The sequence below is a fragment of the Enhydra lutris genome, unplaced genomic scaffold, assembly GCF_002288905.1.
Source record: "Enhydra lutris kenyoni isolate GAN:26980312 unplaced genomic scaffold, ASM228890v2 scaffoldscaffold14, whole genome shotgun sequence".
NCBI lineage: Eukaryota > Metazoa > Chordata > Mammalia > Carnivora > Mustelidae > Enhydra > Enhydra lutris.
The window spans coordinates 1030695-1057367 of record NW_019154098.1 but is presented as its reverse complement, the minus strand read 5'-3'; the positions used below and the strand labels follow the sequence as shown (position 1 = coordinate 1057367).

At 59.2% G+C, this 26673-nt stretch overlaps 3 protein-coding genes across 4 annotated transcripts in view; 1 reads left to right on the top strand and 2 right to left on the bottom strand.

The window, feature by feature from the left end:
• The window catches only part of LOC111146748 (tigger transposable element derived 5), an 8427-nt gene extending 4489 nt beyond the window's left edge, over window positions 1–3938 (top strand). The window contains exon 5 of the mRNA XM_022502430.1: window positions 3–3938. Coding sequence (XP_022358138.1) covers window positions 3–1777 — 1775 coding nt within the window. The 3' untranslated portion in view covers window positions 1778–3938. The remainder of the gene's footprint in view (window positions 1–2) is intronic.
• An 812-nt stretch (window positions 3939–4750) lies between these two features.
• Window positions 4751–10415, bottom strand: LOC111146747 (pyrroline-5-carboxylate reductase 3). Its single transcript, XM_022502429.1, has 8 exons — window positions 10086–10415; window positions 9712–9871; window positions 8008–8072; window positions 7321–7500; window positions 6785–6997; window positions 6380–6472; window positions 5983–6172; window positions 4751–5232 (listed from the first exon to the last, which is right to left on the bottom strand). The coding sequence occupies exons 1-8, from the start codon at window positions 10413–10415 to the stop codon at window positions 4769–4771; spliced, it is 1695 nt and encodes a 564-aa protein (XP_022358137.1). The 3' UTR covers window positions 4751–4768.
• A 1751-nt stretch (window positions 10416–12166) lies between these two features.
• On the bottom strand, window positions 12167–17305 carry LOC111146763 (tissue specific transplantation antigen P35B). Of its 2 annotated transcripts, XM_022502447.1 has the most exons (11): window positions 17187–17305; window positions 16092–16248; window positions 15649–15763; window positions 14363–14491; window positions 14214–14287; window positions 13888–14021; window positions 13728–13792; window positions 13299–13365; window positions 13047–13126; window positions 12784–12883; window positions 12167–12516 (listed from the first exon to the last, which is right to left on the bottom strand). In XM_022502447.1, the coding sequence occupies exons 2-11, from the start codon at window positions 16235–16237 to the stop codon at window positions 12461–12463; spliced, it is 966 nt and encodes a 321-aa protein (XP_022358155.1). In that variant the 5' UTR covers window positions 16238–16248; window positions 17187–17305; the 3' UTR covers window positions 12167–12460. The 2 variants fall into 2 exon arrangements, with proteins under 2 accessions (XP_022358155.1, XP_022358154.1); XM_022502446.1 differs by lacking the exon at window positions 17187–17305 and having other exon boundaries at window positions 16092–16687.
• Between the last annotated feature and the right edge of the window lie 9368 nt (window positions 17306–26673).

The window sequence follows — 26673 nt, the reverse complement described above, 5'->3', positions numbered from 1 at the left end:
GGCCTACTCCATTAAGGACAAGCTGCAGGCCATCGAGCGCGTCAAGGGCGGCGAGCGGCAGGCCAGCGTGTGCCGCGACTTCGGGGTGCCGGGCGGCACGCTGCGCGGCTGGCTCAAGGACGAGCCGAAGCTGCGCTGGTTCCTGGAGCAGCTGGGCGGCGAGGTGGGCACGCAGCGCAAGAAGATGCGGCTGGCCAACGAGGAGGAGATCGACCGCGCCGTCTACTCGTGGTTCCTGGCGCTGCGGCAGCACGGCGTGCCGCTGTCGGGGCCGCTCATCCAGGCGCAGGCCGAGGCCTTCGCGCGCCAGATCTACGGCCCCGAGTGCACCTTCAAGGCCAGCCACGGCTGGTTCTGGCGCTGGCAGAAGCGCCACGGCATCTCCAGCCAGCGCATCTACGGCGAGGCCGAGCCCTTGGCCGCGGGCCCCGCGCCCGGCCCGCCCGTCAAGCAGGAGCCCGCGCAGCCCCCCGGCTCCGGCGCAGGCCCCCTGCCAGACCGGGCCCCAGCCCCGCCGCCCCCCGCGGAGGGCGGCTACGGCGACGAGCAGATCTACAACGCGAACGTCACTGGCCTCTACTGGAAGCTGCTTCCGGAGCAGGCCGCGCCCCTGGGCGCGGGGGACCCCGGCGTGGGAGGCTGCGGCCGGCGCTGGCGGGGTGACAGGGTGACCGTGCTGCTGGCCGCCAACCTGACCGGCAGCCACAAGCTGAAGCCGCTGGTCATCGGGCAGCTGCCGGACCCTCCTAGCCTGCGCCACCACAACCAGGACAAGTTCCCCGCCTCCTACCGCTACAGCCCAGATGCCTGGCTCAGCCGTCCACTGCTGCGGGGCTGGTTCTTCGAGGAGTTCGTCCCCGGCGTGAGGCGGTACCTGCGCCGCAGCTGCCTGCAGCAGAAGGCTGTGCTGCTGGTGGCCCACCCGCCCTGCCCCAGCCCAGCAGCCAGGATGCCCGCCCTGGAGGACAGCGAGGACACCCTCCGGCGGTGTCGGCCTGAGCCCCTCAGTCCCCCAGAGGAGCTCCAGACCCCGGACGGGGCTGTGCGCGTGCTCTTCCTGTCCAAGGGCAGCGGCCGGGCGCACATCCCGGCGCCGCTGGAGCAGGGCGTTGTAGCCGCCTTCAAGCAGCTGTACAAGCGGGAGCTGCTGAGGCTGGCCGTGTCCTGTGCGGGGGGCTCACCACTGGACTTCATGCACAGCTTCATGCTCAAGGACATGCTCTACCTGGCCGGCCTGTCCTGGGACCTGGTGCAGGCAGGCAGCATTGAGCGGTGCTGGCTGCTGGGCTTACGGGCGGCCTTCGAGCCCCGGCCCCCCGAGGATTGTGCTGGGCAGCCCGCCTGCCAGGCCGAGGAGGCCGCCGAGCACAGCCGGGTGCTCAGCGACCTCACGCACCTCGCAGCCCTGGCCTACAAGCGCCTGGCGCCAGAGGAGGTGGCCAAGTGGCTGCACCTGGATGATGACGGGGGCCTGCCCGACAGCTGCAGAGAGGACGCAGGCCCTGGCCGGCCCCCTGTGCTGGTCCCTGCTGCCCCTCCCACCCTGGCCAGCCTACCCTCTGTCATGGGGGGTGGGGCGGAGGAGGAGGAGGAGGCTGCCGTGCCCACAGCTGGGGAGGCTGTCCGGGGTCTGGAGACAGCTCTGCGGTGGCTGGAGAATCAGGACCCCCAGGAGGTGGGGCCGCCCAAGCTGGTGCAGTTGCGCTCCCTGATCAGCATGGCCCGGAGGCTGGGGGGCATCGGTCCCTCTTCTGCAGTCCCCGAGGACGGGGTGTGACCAAGCCAGCCTGAGTGGCCCCCACGGTGGCTGTTCTCCTGCTGCACTTGGAGGGAGGGGACACACACAGTCTTCCATTTCCTCTCCTTCCCTCCTCTGGGATGGCCCACCCCATGGCTCAGGGGGCTCCAGGGATCCCAGCCCCAGGCTGGCTTGGAGGAGCTCTGTTAGGCTCTGCTCCACCAGTCCACCATCTTCCTGAGGGGGAGCTAGAAGAGGGGCCCCGGGCTCCTACATCTCCTCCCTGGGCAAGCACTCTCGTGGGGTCTGTGGTTTTAGCTGGGGTCCCTTGGCACACACACGACGTAGCGCGCTAATCAAAGCCGCTCTTGGTTTCCCAGCTCTGGCCCTTGTGGGCTGAGACCTTGAGCCCGGTGCCTGTACCTCCTCCCTCCTCCCAGGTGGCCCATCACATGTACTGTACAGGGGCCGGCACTCCCGCAAGTCTGGAGCTCTGGTGCTTCACGGTTCCCATGCCTGGCCATGCAGTCATCGTGGAGGCACACCGCTCCATTTTGGTTTTCAGCACGTTACACCCATTTTTACAGATGCCCTGCCTGGTGGCCAGCATGGTGTCTCATTCTCCAGCCTGGGGCTGGTCTTGGAGGTTGGCTCCGCAGAGGATGGGGCCCAGTGACTGGGGACCCCAAGGTGCTGGACGCAGCAGGGAGTGTAGATTTCTCTTCCACTGGGATTGTTAGTTTTCCTTAAAATTCCACTCCCAAACCACTGTCTTATTTTATGGGGTTAGCAGCCTTCTAGACTTGGGCCCCTGGTGACTTGACCAGGGACCGAGCAAGCTCCCTGGACCGGCCACGCCGTCCACCCGGAGCGGGCTTGTACTGACAGCCACACGGGGACAGCCCGACAGTGCCTTAGTGCGCCTCCGAGGCCGCCCCACCGCTCCCGGCACTGCCAGGGCTGTGGCTAAGGAGCCACTTCCCACAGCCCAGCACCCAGGCTTCTGAGGGGCTCCACTTGGGAGAAAGAGCGCAGCGCTCGGCGTCCCCACCCAGCTCTAGCTGCAGGCCGGCCGCTGGTCCGCGGCCCAGCCCGTGTCCCCCAGGAGCGGCCTTTCTACCCTCTCTCCACCCCCACCTGCCTCACATCCTCCTGCTGTAGGTGGACGGTGTGTTCGTGGGAGGAGGCAGCCATGAACTGCGGAGGCAGCTGGAGGGAGCCCCCCAGAGCAACTTCCTCACGAGTCTAAGAACAGAAATTATCCCGTGGAACTGTACTGTTTGTGGGTGGGTTACACACATATATCTTAAATCTGGAAGCTGAGGGAGGGTGTAAAAAATCTGGGGGCAGGGGCTTGACTCGCCAGGCCCAGGGCAGCAGCCCCCAGCTGGAGACTGTGCATCCACTTAATAACGGACTCAAGCCCATGGCCCTGGAGGCCCCTTTGGCCGTCTGGCTGGTCCTGGGACTCGAACCCAAGCAGGTGGCACGGGGTTTTGGGAGGTCTTACCTTTTATAACATCTGATGGCAACTCAGGGACCTAGGGCTGGGAGGCCCTGGCCTCTGCTCTACCAGGCCTGCCCCCGGGGTTATCTGGAGAGGCCGACCTCAGGGCCCACAGGGGCACCAGGCAAGGGTGCACCTGGGCCTGAGTTTCTCTCTGCTGAATGGCTTCCAAAAAGCTGCTCTCGGTGAGGGCCCTCGTTAGGGCCTCCAGTGGGCTTGGCAGTGGGCTGGGAAAGGGAGGTGCAGGAGATGGAGACAGGCCAGTGTGCAGGTTCTGCTAAAACTGCCCTTGACCTGCACCTGTTGGGGTGGATGAGACCATGCTGCAGGAAAGGGAGCCCATCTGAGAGGCATGGTCTTGCTGAAAGGGGCTGCAGGCCTGGGAAGCTACCCCCAGCTAACGGGTGGGCTGCGGGGGCCAAGTCAGCTTGTGGTGAGGGGAGGAGCGTGCCCTCCAGCCCGGCTCCCAGCCCAGCAAGTCAGGATCGCGGTGGAGAGCTGGGCGCTGTTTGTCCTCAGATAAGAGTGCCTACCGGTGAGGCTTGACTCTAGGAGTGTGTCCTGGGCAGAGCAGGGGCTTTTGGGGTGCACGCTCTATTGAGGGACCTTTTCACAGCCATCCTTGCTGATGGGGCAATTCACGCAGTCAGATGGGCCCAATGTGCATTATAATAAAGGTTCGTGTCAACTTTATGTGTCCCTGTTCCAAAGTCTTATTTTAATATATTTTTTTGAGTTTTGGCATCTATTTTACTTTATTTTTTAAAGATTTTATTTGCGAGAGAGAGAGCGCACGATAGGAGGAGGTCAGCGGGAGAAGCAGACTCCCCGCCGAGCAGGGAGGCCGACACGGTACTCAATCCCGGGACCCCAAGGTCACGACCTGAGCCGAAGGCAGACACATTGCCAACTGAGTCACCCAGGCGCCCCATTTTACTTATTTAAACAATCTCTCCGTCAAATGACTGAGCGCGTGACCCTGAGGATCAAGTTCCGTGCTCTATACCCTCAGCCAAGCAGGTAGTTCTGAAGTCTTAATTTTGTAATTTCTGACGCAATGCTTAGATCTAGACCACCTCATAATCTGAAAACGTGAGGGAGACACGAACACTGACGAAAGAAGTTCAAGTAACCTGAGCGTGGGCTACGAGGGGAGCTGTGGGCAGCCTGTGAGGAGGCTGCAGCCTGACCCCCAAAGCCACTCATGACTCCTGTCCTGTCCAGGGCATGGCTGCCCTCCCGCCTGGCTGGCCAGAGGTGCGTCCCCTGTCCCACGAGCTGACCCCACCAGGTTCCCGGGCTGTATGAGGAGGCGCACAGCTGAACCCACCACACACCGGGGGGCAAGGAGCAAAGGTTCCAGCCCACAGGGCCGACAGCCAGGACCGGTGACCGGTATCCCCAGACCACCTGCACCCTGCCAGCTCCCAGGGCCCAAGCCTCAGCTCACAGGTACCTCCGGGCCCCCGGACTCTGCTTTCTGAGCCTAAAGATCGGTCACTCAGTGTGATCGGACAGCGCCTTTATTCCCGCCTCCCAGGTCGGTCAGGTGCAGAAGCGCCTGGGGACGTGCGCGGGAGGCCAGGCTGGGGATGGAGGGCAGGAGCAGGGGAGCACTGCTGCAGGGTGTCACCAGCCACCACCCGACGGACGGACTGGCTGCAAACCCCACCTCGTGGGGGCCGGGCATCGGCAGGCCGGCAGGCAGGAGCGAGGGCAGTTCCAGCACTCCAGGGCCTTGGTGGGGTGGGGGAGCTCCAAGAGCCACGGGGGTAGTGTGGGGGGACAGCGGCAGGCAGCCCACCGTCCACCCAAAGGCCCCAGGGCCTTGGTTTGGGACCCAAGTTCCTGGCATTCCCAGCTGGTTGCTCCATGTGGGGATATGCCGAAGAGTCACGTCCTTCAGTCAGAGGCCAGGCCAGGAGACCCTTGAGGATGACCCAGGGATCGGTTGTCAGGGTCAGCTGTGCCTGCCACCTGCCAGGAGCTTAGCGGGGGGAGGGGCCCACACTCAGCTGAAGCCAAGTCCTTGCTCTGCAGCAGGCTAGGCACGTCCCCTGGGACCTCCCCGGGCCTGCTGGGGACCGGCACTGCGGCAGACCCACCCAGGGCTCTGTTCGTGGGGCTCCCCAAGGGAAGGACCCAGTGCGGCTTCTCCTCAGCCCCAGGGTCTTCTGAGGGGCTGCGGGCAGGGTCAAGGCCTAGCTCCCTGTAGCTGACCTGCCGCCGCCCCAGGCATGGCAGATCAACCTGGGGACAAAATAGATGTGGTGGCCTTCCAGTGCTGGCTTCAGTGAGGTGGAGCCTATCTCCCGTGCAGTGTCCAGGTCCTCCCCCAGTCCCCCACCCCCGAGCTGGCTGCAGTCACACAGCTGTTGGAAGGGCCGACCCACCAGCTGAGCACACGGGGCTCCCGGCCCACACTGCCACAGCTCCAGCCCTCCAAACCCGTCACCTGTGATGGTGGCCACTGCGTCACCTGTGATGCTGGGCCACTGCTGATGCCTCTGCCCTGCGCTGGCCGGGGTGGGGGGGGGGGGGGGGGGGGTGGTTCCCATGGTGAGGGATGCCCTGCCTATGAACCCCTCTAGTCCTGTCCCTTCTCATTTGCTCCCTTGGAGGTCGGGGTGGGGGCAGCCCGGAAGGCTCCTTCACGGTGGGGGAGCTGCAGCCCAGGGGAGGGGCAGGGAAGGCTGGGACCGGGGGAGGGGGCAGGTGGGCAGCCCACAGCCAGTACCTGTTCCCTGCTTCCCGCTGAGCTCCCTGGCCCGACAGGTGGCAGCCTCCACGGCGCTCATGGCGGCAGCCCGCAGCCCACCCCGCTCCAGGGCGTGGAGCCCGTAGATGGTGGTGCCGCCTGGCGTGCACACGTCTGTCCGCAGCTGAGCTGGGTGCTGCCCGTTCTGCTGCAACATCTTGGCTGTCCCCTGGGGAGAGGGGCCCTGGGGGTGACTCGGGGGAGGTGGGCAGCCTCTTCTCCTCTGGTGCAGCCTCCTTCAGCCTGCTCCACGCCCCTCCCCCACCCCAAATCTCCATCCAGGCTTCCTGGGCCTCTGTCCCTCCTCCGACTGCTCCTGGGAGGCAGACCAGCGCATGCCCCCTCCCACAAGCCCTTGGGGGCTGCCCTCACTCACCAGCAGGGTCTGAGCAGCGATGCGGTGGGCCAGGCTGCCCGGCATGCCCATCTTGATGGCACCCTCGGCCAGGGCCTCTGAGAAGGCACACACCTGGAAGCGGGGGCGGGGGGCCTGTCAAAGCCAACACTCTTCCGCACGCAGCTCCCAGTCTGGGGAAAGCTTGGAACCTTCAGGAACACAGCCCAGAACACTGGCCACCAGAGCAGGAATTGGGCCTGAGGCTTGAGCCCAGGGGTCTGACTGGACAAAGGCCCAAGAAGGCAACGACATAGCACAGAGTCAAGCTCACAGGCAGCCCAAGAACCAAGTCATCGAATCCCAAAGGCTGGGGTCACTGCAGGGACTCGAAGTCTCCACTTTGCCAAGGGCTGGCCTGGGGGTGGGGGACGAGGCAACACTTACGTAGGCGACACCGCTGCCACTGAGGCCAGTGTGGATGTCCACGTGGGCCTCAGGCACCTCCTCGCACTGCCCGCAGGCCTCCAGCAGGGCCTGCAGGAGCTTGGCCTCACTGCTTCCGGCGTGGCGGCCCCTGGCCATCACCATGGCCCCTTCTTGAACCACGCAAGGCAGGTTGGGTGAGACCCGCAACACCCGTGCCGTCGGGGGCAGCAGCTGGTCAGAGAGAAGCCGGAGTCAGGGGTCATGTGGCATTGGCCCTGCCAGCTGTGGGCTCCCTCCCCTGCGTCCTGAGTGGGGTGCCAGCAAGAGCCTGAGCCCCAGCCCCCTTGGCCACCTGGCCACCTCTTCAGGCTGGGGCGGGTCTGAGCGGCTATCAGTCGTAGGTGTCACCCACGCCACCTTCCTAAAGGGCTGAGCCCAGGCTGCCACCAGTCTGGGATGGCAAAAGGAGGGAAGTTCAGACCAGCAGAACGGACTCTGGGGTCAGACCCTTTAGCTCCCACATAACCTCCCCCCGCCCACCCCAGGCCACTCACCTCTTCCAAGGTGCTCAGAGAGACCCCGGCAGCCACAGACACCAAGATGTGCTCAGACGTCACCACAGGGGCCACCTCTGCCAGGACAGTGGGCAGGACGTGGGGCTTGGTAGCAAAGAACACCAGTAGGCAGTTCTGCAGGACCTCCCGGTTGGAGTGGGTGGTCTGGCAGCCCAGAGCCTGCAGCGCGGACAGCGGGATCGGGGCTAGGGTACATGGGACCTCCCAGACCGTGGCCCTACCTGCTGGAGGCCACCCTGCATCCCCAGGGGCCCCCATGGGTCTCTCCCATTGCAAGTGCCTGCACCACCCGACATCCAATGGCCAAGACTCACCCAGACCACCCGTTCTCGCTCAGGACCAGCCCTGCACCTCACAGGACCCCTGATGTCAGCATTTCTTCGCGCCCACTGACCCCAGTGAGTGCCCACAACCATCTCGGCCCTCCCAACGCACATGCACACATGTGCACGTACATGAGCACACAAGCCCTTCACTGTGTCCTAGCGCTCTGCAACTTTGACTTTTTTTCTGATCTTTGGCCTCCCCTTTCCCAGTCCAGCCCAGCCAGTCTCAAAAGTTTAGCACTTCCCTGGCCCCAGGAACTGTCTCAGAGGGACAGGGGCCAAGAGCCACCATGAGCCCCCCAGGAAAGCCTCAACTCCGAAGAGCTGGGGCCTAGCTCACCTGGAAGTGGCAGAGGTTCCTGTCGGTTGGCGCGCTGGCCAGTATGTGCCGAGCTTCCACTTTCCCTGAAGAGGGGCAAAAGCAGAAGGGTCAGTGCAGAGGTGGGGTGGGAGGAAGGGAGAGCGGGAACCAGCCTGGCCTGTCCCTTACTGAAGGGCGAGTCACGGCGCAGCCATCCGGGCCACCCTGGCCCGTAGCTGGCCCGACACTCTGTCAGAACCCAAGTGCTTGGCAAGGGCGTTCTAAGACCCAGAACCAGACACAGCCCCATTCTATTCTGCTTGTCAGTCGTCACCACCTGCCTGCCCTGATGAATCCACAGGCGGGCTAGACGCAGGAGCCAAGAGCTTGCCTGGTCTCACGAGGACACAGCACTCAGGGATGGGAAGGCTGGGAAGGGGGACTGGGCACAGTGGGGAAGGGGACACAAGAGGGCCTGGGCTTCCCTGGGAGTTGGGGGTGTGTCTGTGCTGGGATGTCCAAGCAGAGGCCACAAGCCCCCCTGGTAGAAATCACCTGCATTTGCGGTGTCCAGGGCTGGGGAGATTAAGTTTCTGCAGGGTCTAATAGGAAGGCAGAAGCGCACCCACAAGCAGAACGCAGAGCCGGAGAGTCATGACAGTAACAGCGCCACACGTGCCCAACGCACCAGCGCCGTGTTCCACACTAAACCTGTACAGCCCTGGGAGGAAAGCCATACAGCCAGCTTTCCCAGGTGAAACACCTGCGACACGCACTCAATATTTTCTGATGATTCTGAGCCTTCTGAACCCTGCCTGAGGCGGAAAGCCAGCCCATAACGTGCACATAAAGCTTTCCAAATCCCGTGGAGTAAGACCAGGACAGCACTGTGGTCCTCCACCCGGGAAGTTTTGCCCCTCAACCCCAGGGGACACGTGGTAACCTCTGGGGACAGTTACGGCTGTCGTAACTGTGGGGATGCTAGTAGTATCTAGTGGCGCGAGACCAGGAAAGCGGCCACACCCAGCAATGTGAAGGACGGAGAATTCTCTCTCCCCAAAGGGCCGCACTGCCCACGGGGAGGACACCTGCAGCCTGCGGCGCAGTGGGGCTGGCACACAAACAGGACAGAGTCGCCGTCTCAAAGGTCAAGCTCTGGACCCAGGCGGCGGACCAGAAGTTAGTGGAGGTCCCAGCTCTGCGGTGGTGCTGCCCGAGGGCAACGCCGCCGCCAAATACTTCACCTCACAGCTCCTAGCAGGCGCGTGGAGCGAGCGGGAGAGAAAGACAAGTCGCCGCCGATACACTTTATCTGACCGAACGCAAGCGAAACGCCACCCGCGCCAGCGCTAACCACCACCCAGACACGCTACTTTCTCGCTCGCTGCGCGTCCCCCGTCTTCCCGACCACACGCGGTTCTCCGTCTCACCTCGGACCGCGCCCACGTCCAGGGCTCCGCGGCCCCTCGAGCCCCACGGCCGCCGCGGGCACCGCCAGCTCTACGCGCCCTCGCGCACCCCGGCCGCCGCACTGAGGAAGCAGAGTCCGCGGTCCGCCCCGGCCCACCCTGCGGCCCCGCTGCACCCTGCGGACCCGCGCCGAGGGCTGGCCTGTGGCCCGGGCGCATCCCCCGGGGCAGGTGAGCTCCGGGCAGGTGAGCCCTTCCCTCGCACGTCGGGCGCGCGTCGGACGCCCGCTGGCTCGACCCGGGGACCCACGCGCCCACGCCCGCGGCGCCCCACCTGCTCGGATGAAGCCCTGCGCGATGGCCTCCGCCATACGTCCGGCGCCTACAAAGCCCACGCGAAGCGGGCTGGTCCCCGGCTCCGCCACCGCCGCCGCCATGTTGCCCCGGCCCGAGCCGACCGTTCCCCGCCCCACGCCCTCGGCCCAGCCAATGGGCTACGCCACCTCGCCCCTGTCCTCGCCGATTGGCTCCCGGGGCTTTACGCTCCGCCTGCCCCTTCCGGGCTCCGCGCTCTTCGCTCGCTCAGAAGCGAGTCCCTGTCCCGCTGCTCGTTGGTCCGAGAGACCGAGAGCGCGAGAGAGCGCGAGAGCGCGAGAGCGCGAGGCGCGGGGGGCGGGGCAGGGCGCCGCGGGGGCGGGGGCGGGGCACCCAACGGTCCGCCGGACCGTTTCTCCGGGCCGCTTGCTCCGGGCCCGAGCTCGCCGTGGCAGGGTCCGGGTGCGTGGTGTGGACCGCTTGAGAGGCTCCATTCAAAGGCGAAGGGTCGGAAAGGGCGGGGGTTCCTCTCTGTCCCGGCGGCCTGCGCCCTGGAGCGTGCCTGGTGGGTGTCCCTCGCGAGGACGCTGCAGAGGCCGGAAAGCTCCGGCGGGGGCTGCTGGGCAGCTTAGCTTCCAGGAGGAAGCATTCGCCCTGACTCTGATGAAAGGCCGGGGCCGGCAGGGCCTGGACCCCGGACCCCACACCCCACCATCGGGACATGTCGGGAGCCGGGGAGCGGAGCCCTGCCAGCCTTTGGCCGGTGTCTCTGGGTGGGAGCCGCGTCCTCGGGGCGCCCTGGGCCTCTGGAGCCGGGGAGTGGACTCAGGTGCGGAGGGCAGGGCTGCCAGGTCGGGGCTTGTGGTCAGCACCTCTCCAAGCCGCAGCGGGTCCAGGTGCCAGCGTAATGCGGGCGCTGCTAGGGGAATGGGAGCAGCGGCCTGTCGCTGAACGGGGTTAAGAAGCTCTAACAACCAGCTTGGATCCCGGTTTTCCTGGGCCTCCCAGGCTGCTGCAAGAAGGCAGGAGAGGCCTTCCTGAGGCCTGGGTCTCCAGGGGAGACCCGGCCCATCTTGCTGGTCCAAGGGAGTGGGGGGCGGGGCGATGGAGTGCTTGGTGGCGGCAAGCGGCCCTGTTAGAAACTGACGGGAGGGTAGGGGTGGAGTACTTTAACTTTTAATTGACACGGGTAAAATAAGGCTTGAAAATCTAAGATTGTAGGTTTCTTTACAGATTGCATTTAGGGGCGCCTGAGTGGCTCAGCGGTTTAAGCCTCTGCCTTCAGCTCAGGTCATGATCTTGGGGTCCTGGGATCGAGACCCGCATGGGGCTCTCTGCTCAGCCAGGAGCCTGCTTCTCTCTCTCTGTCTGCCCCTCTATTTGTGATCTGTCTGTCAAATAAATAAAATCTTCAAAAAAATAAAGATTGCATTTAAAAAATGTTTTGTTATTCTAAACTCTACTTTGACACATTCTAAGAGCTTCAACACTAAAACCCCCTCATTCATTCAGCGCTACCCCCACAGTGTGTGGGCCCTGCCCTGAGCGAGTGAGAAGGCCACCTGGCCGTGGAGGATGGGCAGCCATTGGAGGACCCGCCTTCCAGCTGGGGGCCCCGCCCCTCTGCAGTAAACACAGTGGCACACTCACAGCGGTGGAGAGTGGCTCATGCTGCCTGAACAGAGGAAAGAATTCTCATAACGCCAGGCACTTCTGGGGTCCGAAGGAGTCTGGGAGCCACCAGCATGAGGACGACAGAGGGTGACCCAGGAGCAAGGGCAGGTCTGGAGCCAGGGAAGGTATCTGAGGATTTTGGAGTTGGGCACTCCTGGGTCCACACCCCAGCACTGACTGACCGCCCTGGGGACTTGGCTGGATTCCTGCTGAGATCTGGAAGGTCTGTGTGGCTCACCCCCACCCACCAGGCCCAGCAGGCTTCCTTTGTGACCGCTACTGTCCAGGGGAGAAGGGCAGGCAGGTTAGGCCCCATCACAAGCTGCCGTCTGAGGGCTACACAGAGGAGGGCCCAGGCCCGGTACAGCTCTCTCCTGGGGGCCGCTCACCACCTTCCCCTTGGATCCATCCACATGCCTACTCAGCCTGTCCAAAGCCAGCACCAGCTTTGTCCCACAAAGTCCCAGCACTGACAGGCCCAGGGAGTTCAGGTCACCCAGGCCTGCACATGAATCTGTGGAAAGATTAAGCTGTGGCCACAGCGCCCGCTGGGACTGCTACAGGTACCCTACGCTGCATCCCCACCGGCTGACCAGCCAACACCCCCCCTGCAGCCGGCCTGCTTCTCACCTGCACAGCTGCTTTGCCAGCCGCTGCTGCCCTACTACTCCAGGGACAGTCATCCGCCCTGGCCCAGCAGGCTGAGCGGTCAGCAGATGAATGGGTAGCCTGGGGTTAGTCCGGCTCAGGGAGACAGTGCCCGTGGTGGGAGGGGGTGGCATAGAGCTGCTGGGGCCAGGCCTGGGAAAATGGACTTTATTACCTCCCAGGGAGTGGGAGAGCAAGATTAGGAGGGGACACACTCAGGACCCCAGGACTGGTGTCGGGGAGCAAGGTGCCGGGCCTGGCCAGCCCTTGGTTTCCCTGAGGACAGACATGAATGGCAGCCCCACTGCACAGCTGCCCAGAGCCACCCTGGCAGAGGAGTAGAAGGTGGGCCCAGATTGCCAGGCAGTGCCCTCCACTCCCGCAGGGTCTGAGGCTGCTGTCTCCGAGGCCTCTGTGGCAACCGGCGCCTACCCACACGCCACGCTTCACTTCCGGGCCTGCTCATAGTTCTGGGTGAACCAGGCACAGGTCTCCTTCACAGCTGCAGAAGTGGGCAGGAGACAGGTGGTGGCAGGTGAGGGCTGGGGCTGCACTGATCTCCGCTGGAGGACAGGGGGAGGCCAGAGACCCGGGCGACACAGGCAGTTACCCCTTCTGTGTCCTGCCTCCCCGACAAGGGTTTGGACACCAGACCCTGAGGGGGTCTGCAGCTTGAAGCAGGGACGCCCAAGCCAAGAAGGAGGGGATAGGAGGTCCCGAAGGTCCCGAGGGATGGGTGGGAGAGCGGTGGGAGGACCAGGGGGCTCACCCTGCTTGAAGGGTGTAAACCGGAAGTTGGGCAGGTAGGTCCGAAGCTTCCCGTTACTGGCCGTCTTCTTAAACTGCCCATCCGATTTGGTTATATCAAACTAGGTGCCTGGTCAAGGCCACAGCAGAAGGGGTGACCCTGCCCCAGCCTGCCCTTGAACCTCTTCTGCCTTTCCCAGGGGGAACCTTGGGGACAGAACACCACCCCTCCTCTCCAGCTGCCAGGGAAAGAGCCATCTTGGGTGCGTCAGAGCCAAAGGATACGGTGACCTCCCCATGGAAGTCCATGGCCTCCACCACAGCTTCAGCTGCCTCCTGGATGGAGACCTCTTCCTCCTCGCCCACTGTGGGGGAGCGGGGGCGGGGGAGGCAGGGGCCAACAGCCAGGTCAGGCCTCCTCCGCCTGGCCTCGCTGTCACCCAGTCCCCCACAATATTCATTCCCAACCCTAGCTGCTCCCAGGATGGACACGGGCTCTGCCCTGCCCCAGCGGCAGCGGCACCGAGGGGGACGCACCTGACAGGATGATGGGCTCCACCTCACTGTACTCCCGCAGGACCCAAACAAAGAGCCGGGCCAGGTCCTAGAAGTCACACAGGGTCAAAGGCCACAAGTTACGGCCACATGGGCCCAAAGGCCACCCCTCCTAGGTGCTCTGCTCAGTGAGGGTACAACCCGGGCTCCATTGGGGCCAGAAGTCTCTCCTTTTGGGTGGCTCTCAGCCAGCTCCCCCCCAACAGAGAGTCACGTCTCTCACTGAGCTCAGTGCTGTGCCTGGCGATGCCCAGAGGGCCAGGTGCCTATAGGGACCCAGGGAGGACCTGTGACTGCTCAGCCTGGACCCCTGCTCCTTTCCCAGGCTCCCTCATGCTATGGCCTTCCCACAGCCAGCATGGCCAGCCAGGAAACACTTGGGAGGAGAGCTAGACACCGCCCCACACCAACCCGTGAGTAGATGAACTGCCTCCGTGGCCTCCCGGTGCCCCAGACCGTCAGGGCGGAGCCGCTGCCTGCAGATTCAGGGAGGGGCAGGTGTTGGGGGGCTGTGCCAGCCACCATGCCTCCTCCCAGCTGAGGCCCTGGGGCCCCACAAGCAGGCACTCACTCTTGGCCAGGTGCACCTTGTGGATGAGGCCGGGCAGCACGTGGCCGTCCTCGATGTTGAAGTTGTCGTGGGGCCCGAAGACGTTAGTGGGGATGACAGCGGTGAAAGTGCAGCCATGCTGCTGGAAGTAGGCCCTGCGAAGTCCCAACGTCTCCTCCGGCCCTTGCCCTGGGACCGCGGACCCACCGCACCCGCCCTGGCCTCATGGATGCAGAAACCCAAGACCCGCGAAGAGGGCTGTGAAGGGTGGGAGCCCTGCCCGGGGAACCCACGGGGCCCTCCTCCCTTTTCCTGTCGGGTCTCAGCTGGGCACGCGGGCGGAGGACCTGTTCTGCACGTCGATCATCCTCTTGGCATAGGAGTAGCCAAAATTGCTGCTGTGCGGCGGCCCATTGTGGATCTAGGGGAGCAGGGGAGCCTTTGCTTTCCTGGCCCCGCCCCCGCTGGCCCCGCCCCGGCTGGCCCCGCCCCTCACCATGGTCTCGTCGATAGGATAGGTGGTCTTGTCCGGGAAGATACAGGTAGACAGGCAGGAGACCACCTTACGCACGCCCACCTCGAAGGCCGAGTGCAGGACGTTGTCGTTGATGTGCACGTTTTTCCTCTGGCCGGGGAGGGGGGGGGTGGGCAGGGCAGATTCGAGCCCCTCCAGGCAGGACTGCAGCCCATACCTGCCCCCCCCCACCCGGGGACAGAGCTGGACACACTCTGGTCCGTCCCACGAGGGCAGCACCTGAGCCAGCTCATTCCAGCCGCTTCCTGGGACAAGCCAACACCTCCCAGCATTGACCTTCCAGAAACCACGGCCCCTCCAAACCTGTTACATCCTCCCCATCCCTACCCCAGCCGTGGGGCTCTGGGAGGGGGCCGGAGGCCAGGACCACACCCCGTAGCTCAGCGTTGGACCTCGCCCACACAGATGCTGAGGGCAGGCCCAATCTGGCCCAGCGGCAGGGAGAAGGGGTCCCTCCATTCCTTTACCCGGAGGAGCCTACCCAACCACACCACCCAATAGGAGAGAAGCCTTGGCCAGCCCCACTCCTCCCCTGTCCCCCCTTTCCCTGGATCCTGGAAGGAAACTGGGCATTTGTACCACTTTTAGGAGAGGGAGAGACGGCACCCAGGAGGCTTCTGGGAAGAGTGCTACTGAGACAGGGAGATCTCTGGCGTGACAGGGGCCTTGGGCAAAATCTGACCGGAGCCTCTGCCATCGTTGTGCCTGATGCAGGGCTGAATCACACCAAGACCAGATGCCCAGAGCTAGTGGGGTCAAGCCTCAGGGGAACAGCCTGGCAGGAGCAGGGCTGTAGGCAGAGAGCTCTGCTCTCCTCCTGCCCCTTCCACCACACCTCACGCCCCCAGGCCAGATGCCTCAGACCCAGAGCCCAGCTCACATCTCTGCACCCCAGAAGGCTTGGCAGGCCTGGTTCAGTGCGGCTGGACCACAGAAGTCCGGGAGCAGGAGGGTCTAGAGGCCCAGAGGGCTCAGGGGTAGAAACCAACCCTACCAGGGTCAAGAAGCAAATACTGGTTTCTCTCGGTTCCCCAGCCCCCCAGTCAGCTCCATGACTTCTCCTACTGGGCCCACAGGCCTACCAGCTTGCCCGTCTACCTGCCAAGCAAGTGTGGATCACTGGGGACTCCGCAGGGACTGCCCCCAACCGGTTGGGCCAAGGTTGACCTTCAGGGACTTCCTGGGGCCGAAACATAAGCATGGGAAACCAAGAAGTTCCCAGTGCGGCATGGGGCCTTCACACTCACCCAGAAGTCCAGGTTGTATTTGATATTCCGGAACAGGCCCCCCACCATTGCCGCAAGGTGGATGACATGTGTGGGCCGGACCTTTTCAAACAGGGCTCGGGTCTGTGCAGCGTCCCTGGGAGGAGTCAGGCCATCAGAGGCCCCCTGGAGGCCTGAGGGAAGGAACTAGCACCCTGGGGTTGGGGTACTGGAGGCCGGAGGCAGGGCTGATGGCAGGAGGTACTGCCAAAAAGGAAAGTGGCCAGTTCAGGCACTGGCTGTTATGAGGGCGTGAGCTTCCAGGAATAGATTTGAGGATGTTTGCCGAGAAGCAGAGCTGCACACACCCAAGCCAGGCCAGCCACCGGGCAGGAAGGACCCAGACATGAGGCTACCAGGCTCGGGGACAGGGCAGGCCTGGAGCTCTGGTGTAAAGGCTTTGCTCCAGGGATGGGTCCACTCACGTAAGATCCGCGTCCTTGGAGGATACGAACACCCAGTCCTCTCCAGGCAGTCCAGCTCCATCTGCTACCACCTCTTGGATGGCTCTGCCCACCAGCCCAGATCCCCCTGTCACTAGGACTCGGACTGACCCTCCAGGCTCACTCATGTTGGCTGCACCTGTGGAGCAAATGGTGGAAGGCAGACAGAACCCCACTCCCTGGAGATGCCCCTGCTTGGGGTCACTCCTCTTAGCACTGGATCCCACAGCAACCATCCACAGGCTAGCCCAGGGTTCCCTGTGGCAAGTGGAACAGGATGAGAACCACCCCACGCCCCTCCGACCACAGGGAGAAAAGAGAGCCTGCTGAGGACCACAGAGACCCAGATGGCCTCAGTCTTCCCCTCCCAGCCCCATTCGCTAGGGAGCCCGAGATCTGCACAGGGGCCTTGGGGCTGCCACCCAACCAAGAGAGCCTGGTCCCAGACTGCGCCCTGCAGGCCCAACCCAAGACCCACACTGCGCCAAAAAAGAGGACAGTCGGCACACCTCCAGCGGACAAGTGGTCAGGCAGACGATCTTGGGTTTGGGGGCTCCTGGCCCATATCATGAAGGTTACTCCCAGCCAAAGTTCACGCGCCACAGGCACGGAAGGGGCAGCGCCCTGTTTGCGGTTCAATGCCCACCCTCGCGGCCAGCTGGTCCAGGAGAGACTTTGCCAGCCTAGTTCCTCCTGGGCAAGTGGGGCTTACGGCTCAGAACCGGACAGGCCTCAGGGCACCACCACCCTTGAGGACTCTATCCTTGGGCCAAAAATCTGCTCGCGTCCCTGCAAGATGGCTTTGACCCGGCTGCAGGGCCCCATGGTCAGCATCGCCGGGAGGCGACACTGCCCCGACATCAGCCGCTCCTGACCGCGCGGGCAGTCCAGCAGCAGGCTGGCGAGCTGGTGAGGACTCCTCCCACGCCACTCCCATGCCCCCGGGTCCCCTTCCACGCCCTCGGAGTCCCGCCACCCCTCAGGACTCTCCGGCTGTCACGGAACAGCCAGGGCCCGGGCCCCGGCTCGCCACGCCGGGTTTCCCGCGGGGACCCTCGGCGCCCCGCGCCGTCTCACCTGCGACCTGCCCGTCGCCTGGAGAGCGGCTTCCGGCAGGGGCTTGAGTCTCCAGCCTCGTGCGGCTGCCAGGTGGAGGGGGCGGAACCGGGAGGGTACCTACGGGCCTGCCCTCGGCACTCTGGGAAATGCATCCTCGGGGGTACGCCCCGGGCGCTGCTGGGAAGTGGAGTCCGGGGACGCGCAGCAATCTGGGAAATGTAGTTCTCGCGGCTCGGCCTGGGCTGGGCGGGTCCAGCCACGGCTGCCTCCGAGTGCTGGGCGGAGACCGTTCTCCCAGCCTTGGAGGGTGGGGGACGCTGAGACTCCGCAGCCTCAGGACCAGAGAGTGGCAGGCGCTGGTCCGCGGCTCGAGGAACAGCGGCCGTCCGTGGGCCGGCCTCAGGGGCTGAGGTGCCAGCTGCCGGGGCCGAAGGGATGACGACGGCCAGGGCACGGTCCGGACGGGTCCTTCGGGTCCCCGGGTGACAAGCCCTGCCCTGTCCCTCGCCCTTCCCCCGCCACCGTGATGGGTCTGCCGGGTCCGTAGGGTCCCCCGGTGACTGGTCCCCCTGGACCCGCGGGCCTTCCCTGTAAATGCAAGCAGTTCCCGGCAACCGGCCTTGCTCACGCGGCGAGCCGTGCGCTGCGCTCCGGTGTGGACAACGCCCCGCAAGAGGGCACACCCGCGATGAGGGCACACCCGCGATGAGGGCACACCCGCGATGAGGGCACACCCGCGATGAGGGCACACCCGCGAGGGGGGCACGCCGGAAGAGGGCTCACCCCGCAAGAGGGCACAGCCGCAAGAGGGCACACCCGCAAGAGGGCACACCCGCAAGAGGGCACACCCGCAAGAGGGCTCACCCCGCAAGAAGGCACACCCGCAAGAGGGCACAGCCGCAAGAGGGCACACCCGCAAGAGGGCACACCCGCAAGAGGGCACACCCGCAAGAGGGCTCACCCCGCAAGAAGGCACACCCGCAAGAGGGCACACCCGCAAGAGGGCACACCCGCAAGAGGGCACACCCGCAAGAGGGCACACCCTTTTTGAGCTCGCCGCGCAGCTGGGCGTTGGCACCACCGGAGCCCCGCGTCTGGGCGCCCGGGGGATGGGGGAGGGGTGACCCCGAGGCCGCCTCTTCGCCGGGCTGCCGGGCGCTCCCCCGCACGACCTCCTTCTCTGGCGAGGGTTTCCCCAGTTACTAATTGTGTTGTTATAATCAAACTGTGTCACGTAATTTGCATTCGAGTGACCCTGAACGCCAAAGTAGACACTTTCCTAAGTCATTACCGTTTTGGGGTTTGCTTTTTTGTTTTCACCTTTGCTTCAATTTGGAGAAACCGCTTTGCTGAGGCAGGAGCGCCTGGAATCGCCCGTAAACCCCAAAGCGGTGCCGGGCCCGGAAACGCGCCGCGCGTCTCCCCGGCCCCCGGCCCGGCTGCGGGAGCGCGGCCCGAATCCGCCCGCCGCGGGGAGAACCCGGCGAAGGTTCGAATTGGGACGGGAACTCCTCGCCCCGCGCAGCGCCCTGCACGTCTCTTCGTGCTGCAGCGCTCCAGTGTCTCTTCTCCGTCCCGCTTTAGAAGGCGGCGATAGTAGAAAGAAAACCTCAGTTTATTTCCAGCTCTTCTTAATTGCCATTATGCTTTCATCGGGAACGGTCAGAAAGTCGTTTTTATTAAAATTGCTTCAGGGCTTTATAAAAATTTTTATTTTTTAATTCAAATTCAATGAATTAACACGGTGTATCATTCATTTCAGGCGCAGAGTTCAGATGCATGAGCTGCAACCCCAGTGCTCGCTCCGTCACGTGCCCTCCGCACTGCCCACCACCCAGTCACCCCATCTCCAGTCCCTCCGCTCCGGCAACCCTCAGTTTGTTTCCTAGAGTTCACTTCCTCTCATGGTTTGTCTCCCTCTCTGATTTCATCTTATTTTACTTTGCTCCCTTCCCCTGTGATCTTCTGTTTTCTTTCTTAAATTCCGCATATGAGTGAAATCATAGGATAGTTGTCTTTCTCTGATTGACTTATTTCGCTTAACATCATATCCTCTAGTTCCATCCATGTATTGCAAATAGTAAGATTTAATTCTTTTAAAAAATATTTTATTTATTTATTTATTTATTTGACAGAGAGAGAGACCACAAGCAGAGGGAACAGGAGAGGGAGAGTCTGTCTCCCCGCTGAGCAGAGAGCTCGATGTGGGACTCGACCCCAGGACCCTGGGATCATGACCTGAGCAGAAGGCAGAGGCTTAACCAACTGAGCCACCCTGGTCCCCTGATGGCTGAGTAATACTCCATTGTATATATGAACCACATCTTCTTTTTTTTTTTTTTTTTTTTAAAGATTTTCATTTATTTATTTGACAGAGAGAGATCACAAGCAGATGGAGAGGCAGGCAGAGAGAGAGAGAGAGAGAGGGAAGCAGGCTCCCCGCTGAGCAGAGAGCCCGATGCGGGACTCGATCCCAGGACCCTGAGATCATGACCCGAGCCGAAGGCAGCGGCTTAACCCACTGAGCCACCCAGGCGCCCCTGAACCACATCTTCTTATCCATTCATCTGTCAGTGCACATCTGGGCTCTTTCCACAGTTTGGCTATTGTGGACATTGATGCAGAAAGCATTGGGATGCAGGTGTACATTTGGGCTTATTTTTGTGAGAATTTTCTCCCTCAAGGTCATACAAACATTTTTGTTTCTCATTTTCTCAACATCACATATTTATTGGAACATTACTCTTGCATGTTTCTATTTTATTAATTTGTCAGAGAGAGAGGAAGAGAGAGCACAAGCAGTGGGAGCAGCAGGCAGAGGCAGAGGGAGAAGCAGACCACTGAGCAGGGAGCCCAATGAGAGACTTAATCCCAGGACCCCGGGATCATGGCCTGAACTGAAGGCAGATGCTTAACTGACTGAGCCACCCGGGCGCCCCAAAGTTTTTGTTGTTGTTGCTTTGTTTCATTTTTTAATTTTAATTTTATTTTTAAAAATTTAATTCCTGCCTAAGCCTATGTCTTTTTTTCTTTTTTAGATTTTTATTCATTTATTTGAGAGAGAGAGACAGAGATAGAGAGAGCGTGAATGGGGAGGAAAGGGAGAAGCAGGCTCCTCGCTGAGCAGGAAGCCCGATGTGGGCCTCGATTCCAGGACCCCGGGATCAGGACCTGAGCCGAAGGCAGACACCTAACAACTGAGCCACCCATGTGCCCCCACTGTGTTTTGTTTGTTTGTTTAAGCTTTTCACTTAAGTCAAAGCCTGTACCACTTTACAATGAGTAAAATCAGTGAAATACTCATCGTTTTTGGTTTTCATTTTTGGAAGCTCATCATCATAGGCTGTACATGCTGGTCCTGGTGCGGTCTCATGAAATGTGCTTGCGACAATGACCGGTTTGGGCCCAGCCGTGGGGTGTAGGCACGGCTGGCCCCAGCTCACAATACTCCAGCATTATTTCTTGGGAGAGTCTGTTTCAAGAAGCAAGGGGACAGGGAGCGGAGGACTACTGAGTAACACAAAACAAGTACTAATGCCAGTTTTTACTTCTTGCAAAAACCATGCATTTATACCTCACACCGTTTAGGATGGCAACTGTCAAAAACATGGAAAACAACCAGTGTTGCCAGGGATGTGGACATATCTGCGCCCTCGTGCCCTGCTGGTGGGGCTCTGACATGGGGTGGCAGCTGCTGTCCCATGTCTGGCTGTGTACCCCAAAGAATGGAAAGCAGGGACTCAAACAGATATCTGGGCACTGTGTTCCTAGCAGCGTTATTCACAATAGTCAAAAAGTGGGAGGTTTTCTCCTTCATAAAAAAAAAAAATGCTGTTTGTGACTTCTTGACTTAAAGCAAGATGAAAACCACCCCCTCAATCTTTGTGAACTATTGGGCTGGGAGGAAAGAGGGGCAGAGGGTTTGAACCTTGAATAAGCAAACAACAAAGGGTAACCATCTAAAATGGAGCCGTCTGTGCATCACTCTAAGGAAGATCAGAACAAGCCTTCCCACATTCCCCACAGGGCCCACGTTAACCTCCCTACACTGTCCAGCCCTGGGAGGTCATCGTGTGGGCATGAGTGAGATGGAGGCCAAAGATGGAGTCAGTGTGGTCAGCACTCCTCCACCCATCCTCAAATTCACGTGGAATCGCAAAGGGCCCAGAAGAGACGATACAGTCTTGGAAAAGAAGAGCACAGCTGGGGGGCTCACACTTCCTGAATTTCAAAATAAACTACAAAGGCATAGTAACTAAAATGCTGTGGTACTGGCAGGAAGACAGCCATAGAGACAAATGGGATAGAACTGGGAGTCCAGAAATACATCTATGATCAACTGATTTCTGGCAAGTTTGCCAAGACCATTCAACAGGGAGGGATCGTCTCTTCAACAAGCGGGGTTGGGACAGCTGCACTTCCACATGCAAAAGAAAGAAGCTGGACCCCTACCTCACACCACATACAAGAGTTAACTTAAAATGGATCAAAGACCTGAATGTAAGAACTAAAACTTTAAAAAAAATCTTAGAAGAAAATAGGGGTAAATCTTCATGATCTTGGTTTGGTAATGGATTTTTAGATATGACATCAACAAACAACAAAAGGAAAACAGACAAATTGAATTTTATCAATTTTTAAAAATTTGTGCGTCAAAGGACATCATCAAGACACTGCAAAGACATCCCACAGGGATGCCTGGGTGGCTCAGTCAGTTGAGCATCCAACTCTTGGTTTTGGGTCAGGTCATGATCTCATGGGTTGTGGGATGGAGCCCTGGATCAGGCTCTGTGCTCAGCACAGAGTCTGCTTGAGATTCTCTTTCCCTCTGGCCCTCCTCCCACCTATCCCTCTTGCTCTTAAATAAATAAATAAATAAATACTAAAAGCTAAAACAAAACAAAGACAAGACATCCCACAGAATGGAAGAACATATTTGCAAATCATATATCTGATAAGGGTTTGGAATCCAGAACATATAAAGAAACCTTAAGCCCCATAACAAAAAGATAACTCAATTAAAATCGGGCAGACTTTAATAGACATTACAAAAGTATGTATCAATGGCCAACAGGCATATGTTCAACCCCTCTAGAAATTAGAGGTGCAAATCACAACCACAATGAGACATCACTACACCCCCAACGGTAATACTCCTGCTAATAGGGGAACAAGTGTTGCCAAGGATGGGAAGAAATAGGGGCCCCATGCGCTGCTGGTGGGAACGTAAAATGCTGCAGCCACTGTGGGAACCAGTATGGTGGTTTCTCAGAAAGTTAAGTACAGAATTACCTTACGACTGAACAGTTCCACTCCTGGGTATATGCCCACGAAAAGTGAGACGTGTCCACACAGGAACGTGGACAGGGATGTTTGCAGTAGTAGTATGTACACACTAGCCAAAGGGTGGAAGAAACCCAAACATTCGTCAATACCAAAATGTGGCATACCCGCACTGCGGAATATTCTTTGGCCGTAAAAACGAATGAAGTACCGATTCTCGAGACGGCATGGATGAGCCTGGAACCATCTGTTAAGTGAGGGAAGTCAGATGGAGAAGGTCATCGCTCTATGATTCCATGCACAGGAAACACCTAGAATAGGCAAATCCACAGAGACAGAAAGCAGACAGTGGTTGCCAGGACCTGGGCTGGATAGAGGGCAACGGGGAGCGACTGCTTCATGGGCGCAGGTCTCTGGGGGTTGAAAATGTTCTGGAACCAGATGGTGATGATGGTTGCACAACTTTGTGACCATATCTGTGAATTCTATACTTCAATGTGGTTAATTTTATGTTATGTGAATTTCAACTCAGTAAAAAAAAAAAGTAAAAAACAGCAAAAAAAAAAAAGTCAATCTCGGGGCGCATGGGTGGTACACTTATTCTCTGTGGAATGATTGGCTAGAAAAGAACAATTTATTTTATTTTTTTAAAAAGACTATTTATTTGAGGGAGAAGGAGTCTCCCCACTGAGCAGAGAGCACAATGAGGGACTCGATCCCAGGACGCTGAGATCATGATCTGAGCCAAAGGTAGATGCTTAACAGCTGAGACTCCCAGGCATCCTAATAAAGAACAATTTCAGCAAAATGCACACCTTTAACATTTCATACCGCCTGACTTAAGCAAAAAAAAAAAAAAAAAAAAAAATCGGCACACACCAAAGTGACTGCAGGACGTCAGCTCCCACCTGATGCAGGTGTCTGGGGCTCACCTGCCCAAAATGGAACAATCACATCCTGTGGCAACGAATCACCTGAAAAGAAAAAGCCAGAACCGAGTGAAGACACGAACCTCGTCTCCCACGGATATGCTTGGCCAGGTGCTTGTGGGGCTGTGGGATGAGAGGCCGTCCCAAAGCTCCAGAGCCCATCTGGGTGCAAACGGCCTTCAGAGCCCACCAAGGTTGCAAACACAATGACGTACGTTTTCAAAATACAATCCAGATTCCTTGGAAAATGGTAGTTTTCAGAGCCTCGGTCTGTCCCGGGCAGCCCGGTGGTCTCCTGTCCTGGGAGTGGCACGGAGAGGCTGTGTGGCCCTGCACTGCGCTTGAGATTTTATTTATTCATTTGACAGAGAGAAAGAGAGAGCATGTGCAAGCAAGAGGAACGGCAGGGAGAAGGAGAAGCAGGCTCCCCACGGGGCAGGGAGTCTGAAGCGGGACTCGATCCAGGACCCTGAGATTATGACCTTAGCCAAAGGCAGAGGCTTTTCCCCACGGAGCCTCCCAGGCGCCCCTATATTTTCAATGAAGTGTCTGTTCAGATCTCTTGTGTTCTAATTAAATTATTTTTCTTTCTTTGTTCAGAGAATTTGTCACATATTCTGGATACAGATACTTTGTTGGATGTGTGATTTGCTGGTATTTTCTCCCACTTCAGGGGCTCTGTCTGGAGCCTGAAAGTCTGTGGGTTGTGCAGGGGAAGGTGAATGGTAGAGGCACTCGGTAGGCAAAAAATTAACTCATGGGTCAGACTTTCTTGCTTTTCTTCCTGTTTTGATCTGCAATTCCAGAAGTACTCAGAAATTAATGTAGTATTTGCAATCATGGCTGAGGAATATGTTGCAATATTAACTCATATTCTCTTGAATTTGTATATATGCAGGTCTAGATGAAACACACATTTGACTTAAGGCAAGGAATGGAATAAAGCGAGACAATTTTAGGCACCGATGTACAATATTACTGAGGCAAGAAGATGACCCTGGCGCTGAGAAGTTTGGAGAAAAGTGAACAAACCAGAATTTTTGGCCAAAAATCCATAAGCTTTTTTTTTTTTTTTTTTGGTGCCATGTATCGTGTCCTGGGAGACCGGACTTCAGTTGTGCTGATCAAGATCACATCCTCTAGGACAACTAGAAGATCAAACACAGTATTTTCTGGATCGGCCCAAAGATGAAACATCTTGGAAAAACACATCACATTCGACCTTGGACCCGAGATGGGAACGCTAAGTGCTTTGAAGCAAGTAGATTTAATTTGGATGCTGGAAGGCCCTGCCGAGCTACGCATACGCTGGACGATTCTCAGGGAGCAAACAGTGGTCTCACGTGGAAAATGAGGTCACTCTTGAATCTGCACTACCCACAGATATTGGAGATGGACTGTTGCTTATTAATAAAACTGACCAAAATTTTAACCAAAAAAATCCAAGTTTGGCTATTTCCCTTTTTTTTTAAATTGATGAGCCAGTACTGATACTCCGTTATTAACTCCAGTGCATTTCTTCTGTACATTTGTCAAAATCAACTGGACGTGGCTCTGGATCCGGCTCCACAGACCTCAGTACCCGTCCCTCCACCAGTGCCGCACGCGCTCGATGACAACAGCAAAGCAGTAGGTCTTAGTATCATGTAGAAGGAACCTCTCACTTTATTCTCCTTCAAGATTGATTTATTGTTTATTGATTTATTATTTTTTAGCTATTCTAGGGCCTATCCTGTGCATATTAGTTTAAGGATAAGTTTATCTGTGTCTACTAAAATTCTTTGAGATTTTGATGGGAATTGCATTAAACTTTTAGATTAATTTTGGGAGATCTGACATCTTTTTCTTTTCTCAGGCTAAGCGCAGTCCTTAATCCCCATCCCCTATTTCCCCCATCCCACTGAGCTGGGAGCCCAACCTGGTGCCCCACCCCGGAATCCTGGGTTCATGACTGGAGCTGAAGGCAAAGCTTCACCGACGGTGTCACCCAGGCGCCCATGTTCTCAGAGAGGCCGTCCTCTCTCCCCTGAGGCATCTGTAAGAGGCCTCCTCCTCCAGGAAGCTTTCCCTGGTGCGCTGAGGGTGAGGGGGGTCAGGAACACCTCCTCGGGGCCCAGAGCCCTTTCGCGATGCTGACTGTAACCGTTCCTTGTGAGTCCCCACGTGCCAGCATCTCAGCCCTTGTGACTACTGTCCTTCCCCAACTCCAGCTAGATTCCGTTCCACTTCAGAAACCTTGCTCTGACTGGGCTAGTGTAACAGTCATCACAACCCAGATGTGGGCCTGGGGTCCGGTGTGCATATGGGGGGGGGCAGACAGCCACAGCTAAGCAGAGGCCACACAGCTGGTCTGCCTGGGTGGCCTGGCACCTGGCACCAAGTTCTCATGGCAACAGCTCTCTGCAACCAGACTCAAGCACCACTGAGCTGGTCTATCCCCAGGGTGTGAGCTCCCGCAGGAGCCTGTGGCAGGCGGCCCTCCCACAGTGACAATCACCCGGGCACCACCAGCAGAGTCCTTCCTGGGAGACATGCCCTGGAAGAGAAACCGGACAATCAGCAAGCGTTTCTGTAGGCTGGAAATGCACGTGCGTTTCCTCCGGTGCCATCTACGGAGGCCCCAGCCAGGACAGCCCTCACGGCGTCTGCAGATCCCAACCCAGATGGGCGCTGTTCCTGCCAGCCTCCCACTGGCCAGCTGCCAGCACGGGTGCAGCCCAGGCCTGCGCTGAAGGTTGGGGGAGGCCAGCTTTGCTCTGACCCGTTGGTTTCAACACCATCCGATTTCTCAGACTTTTTTTTTTTTTTACTCTCTACCCCTAACATGGAGCTAGAATTCACAATGGAGATCAAGGCATGAGCTTCACCGAGTGAGCCAGCCAGGAGCCCCTCTGAGTCTTAAGTAGGGTTGGGGGGTGCTTCTTCACAGGCCTCCCTGTGGACCACACGTATCACAGCAAAGCATGTTGTAACTCCCTACCTATCACAACCCATCACGTCCTAGTTTACCCACACCTGCCTCCACTCCCTACGGCTGCAACACTCATTTCTCTTCAATACCAGTCTTCGGGACGCTTGTCTTCGATAAGGCGGTGTGTAAGGGCGGTCTGTTTAACTCTTCATGGGGATACTGGCTCATCGTATGGGAAAGAATCAGACCCCAACACCTCATCATATTCAGAAATAAATTCCAGGTGGTTGAGTGAAAACGTTAGGGCTCTCTGAGAAAAGACAGCACCACGAGGGTCCTGGGGCGGAGGGCAGAACAGAGCACACATCACAAAGGAAAAGAC

Excerpts from the sequence above, each read along its gene's own strand:
- LOC111146747 (XM_022502429.1), bottom strand. The coding sequence starts at position 10,415 with ATGTCCCGATGGTGGGGTGTGGGGTCCGGGGTCCAGGCCCTGCCGGCC. Across the intron at positions 6,473-6,784 it reads GTGGCAGCGGTGTCGCCTAC|GTGTGTGCCTTCTCAGAGGC; the intron begins GTAAGTGTTGCC and ends CCCCGCTTCCAG. Across the intron at positions 6,173-6,379 it reads TCGCTGCTCAGACCCTGCTG|GGGACAGCCAAGATGTTGCA; the intron begins GTGAGTGAGGGC and ends CCCTCTCCCCAG.
- LOC111146763 (XM_022502446.1), bottom strand. The coding sequence starts at position 16,345 with ATGGTTGCTGTGGGATCCAGTGCTAAGAGGAGTGACCCCAAGCAGGGG. Across the intron at positions 13,793-13,887 it reads CAAGGTGCACCTGGCCAAGA|GCAGCGGCTCCGCCCTGACG; the intron begins GTGAGTGCCTGC and ends CTGAATCTGCAG. Across the intron at positions 12,884-13,046 it reads ACTTCCATGGGGAGGTCACC|TTTGATATAACCAAATCGGA; the intron begins GTATCCTTTGGC and ends CCAGGCACCTAG.